This window comes from Aspergillus pseudoviridinutans (genome assembly GCF_018340605.1).
Source record: "Aspergillus pseudoviridinutans IFM 55266 DNA, scaffold_4, whole genome shotgun sequence".
In the NCBI taxonomy this organism is placed as follows: domain Eukaryota; kingdom Fungi; phylum Ascomycota; class Eurotiomycetes; order Eurotiales; family Aspergillaceae; genus Aspergillus; species Aspergillus pseudoviridinutans.
This window is the reverse complement of record NW_025091284.1, coordinates 569,974-579,250: the sequence shown is the minus strand read 5'-3', so window position 1 is coordinate 579,250 and position 9,277 is coordinate 569,974. Positions and strand designations below refer to the sequence as shown.

General features: G+C 51.7%; 5 protein-coding genes across 5 annotated transcripts; 4 read left to right on the top strand and 1 right to left on the bottom strand.

Annotated features, from left to right (window-relative positions):
* Positions 1–691: 691 nt before the first annotated feature.
* Asppvi_005640 (Zn(II)2Cys6 transcription factor domain-containing protein) lies at positions 692–2,131 on the top strand (the record flags this gene model as incomplete). Its single annotated transcript, XM_043301556.1, has 2 exons — positions 692–1,061; positions 1,119–2,131. 2 exons carry the CDS (start codon positions 692–694, stop codon positions 2,129–2,131), a joined length of 1,383 nt encoding a protein of 460 aa, XP_043157491.1.
* A 230-nt stretch (positions 2,132–2,361) lies between these two features.
* On the bottom strand, positions 2,362–3,591 carry Asppvi_005639 (alpha/beta hydrolase family protein; the record flags this gene model as incomplete). The annotated part of the gene is made up of 1 exon (XM_043301555.1): positions 2,362–3,591. The coding sequence occupies one exon, from the start codon at positions 3,589–3,591 to the stop codon at positions 2,362–2,364; it is 1,230 nt and encodes a 409-aa protein (XP_043157490.1).
* A 963-nt stretch (positions 3,592–4,554) lies between these two features.
* Positions 4,555–5,166, top strand: Asppvi_005638 (uncharacterized protein; the record flags this gene model as incomplete). Its single annotated transcript, XM_043301554.1, has 1 exon — positions 4,555–5,166. The coding sequence occupies one exon, from the start codon at positions 4,555–4,557 to the stop codon at positions 5,164–5,166; it is 612 nt and encodes a 203-aa protein (XP_043157489.1).
* Positions 5,167–6,420: 1,254 nt separating this feature from the next.
* On the top strand, positions 6,421–7,650 carry Asppvi_005637 (NAD(P)-dependent alcohol dehydrogenase; the record flags this gene model as incomplete). Its single annotated transcript, XM_043301553.1, has 2 exons — positions 6,421–6,640; positions 6,692–7,650. The coding sequence occupies 2 exons, from the start codon at positions 6,421–6,423 to the stop codon at positions 7,648–7,650; spliced, it is 1,179 nt and encodes a 392-aa protein (XP_043157488.1).
* A 636-nt stretch (positions 7,651–8,286) lies between these two features.
* Positions 8,287–9,240, top strand: Asppvi_005636 (isoflavone reductase family protein; the record flags this gene model as incomplete). Its single annotated transcript, XM_043301552.1, has 1 exon — positions 8,287–9,240. One exon carries the CDS (start codon positions 8,287–8,289, stop codon positions 9,238–9,240), a length of 954 nt encoding a protein of 317 aa, XP_043157487.1.
* Positions 9,241–9,277: the final 37 nt, after the last annotated feature.

The window sequence follows — 9,277 nt, the reverse complement described above, 5'->3', positions numbered from 1 at the left end:
CCGTGTCATGTTCTCTGGATCTGGTCAATTCAGAGCTCGACTCTAGGCCTGATTCTCGAATCCTCTTCCCAATTCTGACTTACGGCTTCACTTCTACTTCACCTTCAGCAATAATTGACTCAAATCTACCAATCTAGGTTTAGGGCATCTTAGTTGTATCTCATTCCCAGGTGCGCTGTTTCCGCCCCCAAAGTCTAGCCTTAGTACATGGGCTGATCTGGTGTCCGAAGAATCCACAGCACCAATCAAACGGAATGGGGGAAAACAAATCACTAAGCGATTCCCAGCTTCCCAATCTTCGTGAACAGCTCCTGCAGTCTAGGCTTTCTGTTTCAAACCATGGAATTGCATGGAAAATCCATTACCCTCCTGAGGCCCTCACGCCGGCCAATTAGGCAAGTAAGTCTTTACATGTTGCTCTATGGAAGTTACATTGTCCACCTCGAAGGATCACCGATCTGCAGTTGTTGGCTGATGGGAGAAGAAACAGCTGCCTTGGAAGGAATGCAGACCACACACTGCCGAGCATGTAAGTTGCCTAATGAGGCCGCATATCGACCATGTATTCAATATCTAGAATGATGTAGATCCATCGTGGGTCAGTGTATATAACTACCACGTACATATAGCAGGAGAAAGACCATTGCCTGTTCACCCAGCCAGTTCAGGATACACTCGAGGCACAAGCACCATGAACGCTTCCTCCACCCGATCTGCTCAACCTGTCACCCGCTTGGCCTGCAATCGATGCCACCAGCAGAAGCTGCGATGCCACCGCAGTCTCGTTCCTGGCCAGCCCTGCGCACGCTGCGAGAATGCCCAAGTCGAATGCATTTTCGAGCCTCCTCTACGGCCGGGGAGACCCAGCACTCGTCGCAAGTCTCGCAGCAAGCCGCCGTCTCCGTCCAAGAGCGGTGAAGTCTCTTCCTCTGCCAAGTCTCCTCGACAGCAGGATGACCAGTCAGCGAACGATCCGCCGAGAGGATATCTGTCGGAGCTAGATGGACTGTTCGATGTGGTTGCATCCGAGTGTCCAATGGCCAGCAGTAACGATGACCAGGGTATGTATTCCACGAGGTTAAACGCGGAACGGATTGTCGGCTAGGTACTCACTGCAGCTGGGGCCATAGTCTCACTCTCTCCGTTTCCCGACCCTAGTCCGGATGAGCCTCTCCTGTCGTTCGGTTGCAAATCTCCGTTGAACAGTGGCTCCCTGTATATGGCGCCTGACTGGCTCCATCTGCCCATGCAGCCCCATTCTTCCGCCCCCAAAACCCCCTCTTCCTCCTTGGCGCATGGAGAAACCTTCCAGCCAACCGCCGCCATAACGACATTCTCTTTATCTTCATCTTCATCTTCGTCGTCATCATCCGTCTCGACGTCGACATCGTCCCTGCTGGTAGCATCCGATGTCAACTTCTACCGGCTGTCCGAGCTGAGCATGACGCTGAACGAGTATTCCTGCCAACTGGCAGCAGCAACGGCAACTGCCACTGCCGGAGCGCAATCGGACTCCGTGGTGGATCCGCCCCCAACCATCACCATCGACCAGATCCTTGCCGTCACCCAATCCCTGGCAGACATTCTCTCCCCTGTTCCTACCCATAATGACCCTGGTAATAATAAACTTCAGCATCCCAAACCCCCCTGCCCACGCGCAGACTTCGACTACCCCTTCCATGTGGCCTATCGATCCTCACCGGACGGGGCTACCTCCCTGCTCATCCTCTCCTGCTACCTTCGCCTCCTCCACCTCTACAACGCAGCCCTGTCCAGCCCGTCCGCAGTCGCAATCGCCCCCGCGTCTCCAGCAGGAAATGGGAATGGGAATGGGATGCAACCATTGCGCTTCCAGATCGGTTGTTTCTCCACCCCCATGACATCCTCCATGGCGCTACTCGCCTGTGTGAGTTCGCAGCTGCTGGGTAATCTTGAGGCCGCGCTCCGACGTCTCGCGTTGAGTATGCCTGCTGCGGGTCGGGGAGAGCAATCCTGGCCTTGGGAGCCGGATGCTGGCCCGGGATCCTGTGTGATGACCATCGCGCGGGCGGCAATGCTGGAGGCGAGGACATTGCAAGCTAACCTCCGGCAGCGGCTGCATTTGCTCAATTCTGTTTCTTCTCCTGAATGAGTAGATGGGGGCTGCCGGATAGTCTGCCCTATGTTATTAATATTACTTTGGTTCTGACGTGTTTATCTAATAGATAGGGACATTGAAGGGTTCACAGAGAGCTTCAGTGCTAGGTATATTAGAGATCTCGGTTATTACGGGTTATGCAGTGACTAGTAAACGGGAGGTATCCTTTAACTTGCTATAGGCAATATGAAGAATCAAAAATTAATTGTCTACCTCTTCCCTCTCTACGAAACGGTACATTTCTTTATAAAATCCATCATGGCCTGTCTCCCGGCCGCTTTGACCGGTATCTCCGTGTGCATGGCCCCGGAGACATCCAATCTGTCCACCTTCAGTCCTAGTCTCTTGCCTTCTTGCTCCAGCTCTGGAGCTGCATATGCCGGGATAACTTCGTCCTTCTCAGCGGAAAGCAGCAGAATCGGCGGAACCTCATGCTCGTACTCGTGCCCTCGCCGATCACGAGCCCACCGCGCCATCCGCTCCAGCGCGACCGCACTGCTCCAATTGTTCCACAGAAAGGGCCACAGGTACCGATACGGCAGCCACTTTTGCGGATACAGACTGATCAGCATGTCCTTGGTACTCGACATTGGTGCTTCAAGAATCATCCCAGCGATGGGAACTACCTGGGAATTGCTCGTTGTCGACTGCCGAGACAGGTACGTCGCCGCGGCAGAGCTCGCAATTGCCGTGCCCAGACTGTGACCCCAAAGCACCATCCGCACATCCCTGTCAGGTGCGCCATACGTTTCCGCTACCCACTGCAGAAACGCGACCGCGTCGAGCTCGATCCCTATCTGGCTCGCACGGCCAGAAGACTTCCAGTACCCTCGGTACGACAAGGCGACGACGACATAGTCCACGTCCCCGGTTGGCGAGTCGATAGCCCGCAGGAACTGCGACAACAGCGGTAGACGCATAGGAGTCGACCCGCCGTTTCCTTGGAAGTAGCATATCACCACTAGCTTCTTCCGTGCCGGCTCATGCCCCTGCGCATGGGGCTTCTGGGTCACGCTGCGAGCGGTAGCTGGCATCCGCCCTTCGCATACAGCCAACTTGGTCCCGTCCAAACTTCGAATGCGTTTCTCTTCCCACCGGACGGGCTTGCATTCGCCTGCGTAGTCTGATATCTGCTCCGAGCGGGCGAACGGCGGTAGCCACGAGATGTACAAGAGCTTATCCTGCATCACGACGATCCAGAAACATTTCCATGTCCACAGGCCCAGCAGCAGAGTAAGAAAGATTACAGGCGGGATGAGGACAGGTGGAATGGCGGATGTAAATAGGCCACGGCGCTGCAATGGAGCTACATGCTGTGGTCTTTTCCCTGATGTGGCGCGGATGGTGGGAAGGGATCGAGGGTCCAGAGAATAGGTCGAGGGTCTGACTGTCCTGGCAGTGCTAATCCGCGGCAGACTGCGCTGAGCGCGCCTAAGAGCCCATTTGGCCAGCATCAATTGTACCTTCCAACATTGGGAAATGATGAGGCAGTAAGGACGCGTTGTGATGATGATGACGATGAAGTCATGTGATTGATGTGTCAATGCTTACTCATCAGCATTCGATTTCTCGATAGTTATGTTATTCAGGGTTAAATTTATGCTTATTATATATATAATATTAATAGATTATTAATAAATTCTAAGGTATTCTAATATTATGCATATGCAGAGTGTAAGTAAAGGAAGAGAATATAGATAGGTAAGGCCAAACAAGTATGAATATATGTATCTCCACTCTACTATAGTAACCTTACTATAGAGTATATACATGATAAAATAAAATATTATATAAAGAAATTAATTAAAAGAAATTGAAATTTACTATTCTTCCTTAATATTACGCATATAATAAGCATGGATTTATAGATAATAACGGGCGGTTAGGAACTTAGGGTAGGTATGCAATTCAAATTTGATGCTATACTAAACCTTTGGTGTTCGCGGTCAGAGAGGAAATTAGGGTGGTGATGATACCTTAGTAGAGAGGTAATCTATGACAGAAAGTGACTAACACATGCTGGACCTAGCGTGTGTCGAAGTTGAGTTTGTGTCCCTTTCTGGAGGCTGGCCTCATTTCCCAGCAGTACATCACGGCAGACACCACAATAACCCCCTTCTCACGTATAGCATCCATGGAAGCATACAATGAGTCTTCCGGCCAGGGGTATACCTAGGCTGTTATTTCTCAGTCCCACTCCTATGCCGCTCAATTTCTTGAACGCGACTCGCATGTTCGGAGCCAGACAAAGAAAATGGTATCGAGATATCCCCCACCAGGCCTTCTCCTCCATCCCACCAGCAACAACCTCGCCTATCTGCCTGAGCCAAATGGAAAGACACACTCGGCCACCGGCTCAATCCCCCCCCTTGCAGAGACTGTCTCCACGCCTCCCGCACATTTGCTCCTGGCTCAACATGGCCGACCGCATCGAGCGGGATCTGCACGAAGACGGCCTTCGTGCCTGGGGCTTTGTTATTTACCGGTGTACCTACCAGAGCAACACAGCCTGGGTCGAGTTTATGCGTCGGCTACTCGCCAATACCAAGGACACGCTGGAAGGTTGTTGTGGCCTTGATTTACTTGATAATCTAACCCTGACCGTGATTGAAGACTCGGGAAGCTTGGACGGGGCTACTACGGCTGTGATTCGAAAGCATTTTCAGCAGTGGGTGGCGGCCGCAGAGCAAGAGGAACCGGATACTCCTAGCCCAAGGGTGCAGTTGTCGCAACGATACCGGTACTGTCTGCAGATTACGCAGGATGTCATGGACTCTGTTCTCACCGATGAAGAGGAAGGGGGGTTTGTGCGACTTATCCGAAGGGACTGGGAGGAGTATGAGCCGTACGATCACGGGGAAAGGATTGAGGACGAGGAAGAGGCGATTGAAGGGTGTACTTTGGAAAACGTGGGGTGGATAAAGGTCCCGTTCGATGGTGTGATGGTTTATCCTTGGTATTACTTGCGTGGAGGGGGTTGGGCGACCGAGTATCGTCGTCCGCCCAAGATTGCTTTTTCTTACTGCTAGTCGACTTGATAACGCTTTGAGGTGGCATGGGAAATGACAGTCGTTCTTTTGACTAGACCTTATCAAGCCTGAAGACGCCGAATCAATCCACGAGTTGGGCATGCTTGTTGGTTCTGTCTGGAGATAGCTTTGATCAGAGACGTACCTGTGGAGGGGATAAGGTGAAGGCGGGAATGTGATAGATCGCGCATTGTGTCGTTCACTGCAGATGTGAAATGCCTGATAGTAGTTTCCGAGGGAAGATCCATCAATACCATGGATCGAATTGTCGTGTCTATATGTAAGCGTAGTAGATTATCTGCGCTGGTATAGGCGCTAATTATGCCGAGTAGTATACTATTTACGTCTTATAACCTAACCTAGAAGCGGCAGATGTTTCCTGTGGTGATATGCCGTCGCATATCCTCCCAGAACTTCCGCGCAGCTTCCTCCTGCGACTCAACGGGGGTTTTTTCATTGATGGAGCCGGAAGCCAAGTTTGCATGGGTTCCATTTCTCTTGCTGAAAGCTGCAAGAGCATCGTTTTTTTGCCTGTGAGTTGACTTGCAAATGGAAATTCTTTTTCCCGTCTTTGGACTAGCCAGCGTCTAGGCGGAGTTGGTAAATGGAATCATTATCCTTTATCTGCGCTGGTGCAATGCGTTTGCCCGGGGTTTGTTTCTGGAATGGTTTTTTCTAAAGCCCTCCCTTGAAATCGCGTCTTCAAATTGCTTCAGGACCTTGGGCATCTTGTTTGACAAAGCTCTCAGGAGACGAAAATAAAAGGACACGGACAGGTTCGGGTTCCAAGGAAAGGTTGGACATAATAAAAGGAAGAGTGCAGTGTTGAGATGTTTCTGAGGATCCCAAAGGCAACTGGAGATTGAAGTGTTTATATAGACCACTCTTTGCAAATCAACATCTAGGGCCAGCACTGCCGGCCAAACCTTGCAGTAGTCGATGTTAAATTTAGCTGGGGCTCGACCCAAATCGACGGATGAAGGCCAAGCCTTCACCCGATAGGCTTTAATATCATGGCACGCAGTATTAATATTGAACATGAATTAATCATCGACTTGTCTTGCACCGTATATGAGATAAATCATACCCCGCGATAGACGGTGGGTGGATCCCCTCGATCAGCGTCGGCAGTCGGAGTCGGGATGGGGGCGGGGAATCTCCGCATCTCCATCAAAATCTGGGGTTTAAGTACTCCGTATTGCGAACCTAGGAAAGAACAGCGGTATTACTATCCCGTTCTAGTATCAGAGCAAAATGACAAGCAATCAACCCACACCCCGCAAACGAGGTATCGTCTCCTACGGCTCCTACAAGACAGGAGGATGGAAGCTCAAGGACATCACTCTCCGTCCCTTGAAAGAAAAAGAACTCCTAGTTGAGATCGTCGCATCGGGAATATGCCAGACGGACCTGCATTTTGCAGGCGCAGAGAGTGGATTCGGCGTGCACTATCCTCGGATCATGGGTCATGAAGGTATACCATCTCTCCTAACACAAGTATCTACACCAGCTAAGTGAACAACAGGCGCCGGATACGTCCGAGAAGTAGGCCCAGGAACACACGTCGCCCAAGCGGGCGACCCAGTGATCCTCTCCTTCTCCGCGTGCAAGACCTGCGAGCCATGCGAGACAGGCCACCCCGCGCATTGTGCCAACTTCAACGCGATAAACTTCGAGGTGGAGCCTGATAACTTTGTCTTTAACGAGGAGGCATTGGAATCGGCATCCACATCGACGGAACCGAGCATCTACGGACGATTCTTCGGGCAGTCGAGTTTTGCAAGTTACTCGATCGTCCGCGAAGATTCCGTGGTTAATGTTCGCAGTGTGGTCGAGACCAGGTCGGAGCTGCAGTTGCTGTCGCCTCTGGGCTGTGGGATTCAAACCGGGAGCGGGGCGATTCTCAATGCTGCAAATGCTACTCCGAAGGACCGGGTGGCTGTCTTGGGTCTCGGAGGCGTCGGGTTGAGTGCTGTTATGGGCGCGAAGATTGCCGGCTGTGCGCAGATCATCGGTATTGAGCGACATGCTTCCCGGCTGGAGCTGGCGAAGGAACTAGGTGCTACACATGTCGTGCAGGTTGATACGACGGCGGACCCGCAGAGTGTATCAGATGCTGTTCTGGCCGCCACGAACAACCTGGGTGTTAACATCGTGCTGGACACGACTGGTGTACCTGCACTGATTGCCCAAGGTGTCAGGATGGCTTCATTTAAGGGGAAGATTCTGCAGGTTGGGACAGCGCCGGAGACGGCGACGTTGACTATCCCGATTCACCAGTTCATGGCAGCAGGGAAGCAGTATATGGGTGTGGTAGAGGGAGACGTCAACCCAAAGGAGTATGTGCCCAAGATGGTCAAATGGGTGCGAGACGGAAGCCTGCCTCTGCAAAAGATTGTCAAATTCTACAAGGCGGAGGACTTTGAGCAGGCGATCCGTGATATGCAGTCCGGGGAGACGATCAAGCCAGTCATTTTGTGGTAGTCAATCGTATGCAGGCTGAACAGCTCTCTAAGTAGACAATCAATAGCTATAAACCATATGAGGACACTTGAAAGCTCCTCGAGGAAGCCTGTATCAACATCCTAATACCCTAGACTAAAAAGGTGTCCAGCTAAGTACTCATCAGCCTCGTGGTCTAGTATCTCGAGTTCTAAACAGCTTGATCAAGGCAAGCCTTCGGCACTTGAACTCGGCATGTACGAGTACTAGGAACTCCGGCCCCTAGCAGATAATTCCATCTGATTCGTTATTCTGTTGGAGGGACTCAGAAAGCTGTATGGTTTTGATGGTCGATCCCAGCTATTCCCCGCAGACGGATATACGGGTATACGACGGAAGCATTCCGTCGAACCCAGGCATTCTTGGTAATCTGCTAATATCAGCAGTTTGTTCTGTTTGTGCCTACAGCAAACAAGAACAATTGAAAGTTCTCATTGGATCAGATCCATTTGCGCCGTTTGTAATGTTTGAAAAATGTGGGTACCATGTAATGACGTAAGCCATCTTATCATGTCATGCCGACGAAGTATAAGACATAAGGACTGCAACCGAGATATCAATCGATACCAAGGGCTCTCATCTAGTATATCCAGAAGTTCCCGAAAAGCAGATCAACTCATGCCATCAACACCCCCCATCACCAACCGCCCCGTGGTAGCCATTGCAGGCGCCACAGGGCACCTCGGCAAACACGTCGCCTCAGCCTTCCTGTCTCCCCCCTTCCATGCCTACTTCTCAGAGATAATCCTCTTATCCAGACATGACAACCCACCCGTCCCTTCAGCCCCAAAAGATATGGGCGCAACGATGACAGTCCGCAAGTACGACGAGAACAATCTTCCCGCGGCCCTGGAAGGCGTTGACGTGCTTGTCAATACAGTTGGCGCATCCGGCCACGCCTTCAAGGAGAAGCTCCTCCGCGCGTTACCCTCAACCGGAGTCCAGGTCTACTTTCCCTCCGAGTTCGGGGTGGACCATTATGTTCATGACTTCCCGCATGGAGAGTGGGATCAGAAGAAGAGGCATTTTGAACTTGCGGGACGGCTCATCCCGCAGGTGAAGGTGTGTCGGGTATTCTGTGGGTTGTTTCTGGAGGATAGTATCGGGCCGTGGTTTGGGTTTGATACCGTACGGGGCAAGTATGAGAGTGTGGGGAGTGCGAAGTCGTTGGTGTCGTTTACTGGGCTGGAGGATGTAGGGAGGGCGGTGGCGTCTTTGGCGGCGATGCCGTTGATGAGTATTCCGGATGTGGTGCACATTGGAGGAGATACGCGATCAATTGAAGAGATTGCGAAGATCATGGAGGGTGCAGGGGCGGGGTCTATTGAGATCACGGAGGTCGATCTGACGAAGTATAAGCAGGAAACGACGGGGAAAGTCTCGAACGATCCTGCGAGGTATTTGCGTTTCCTGATGGGGGAGAATAAGATTAATCATACTTCGTCGGGGCTGGGGAGTGATAATGACTTGGTCAATCAGCGCGAGAAGACCTGGAAGTGGAAGACTATGGAGGATCTGGCTAGGTCGACCAACGGAAGGCCTTGGAAGGATGTTCAGTGGCCTCCGAAATAGTCACAGTCCATGATTGGTTTGCAGGTTACAGTCTGGC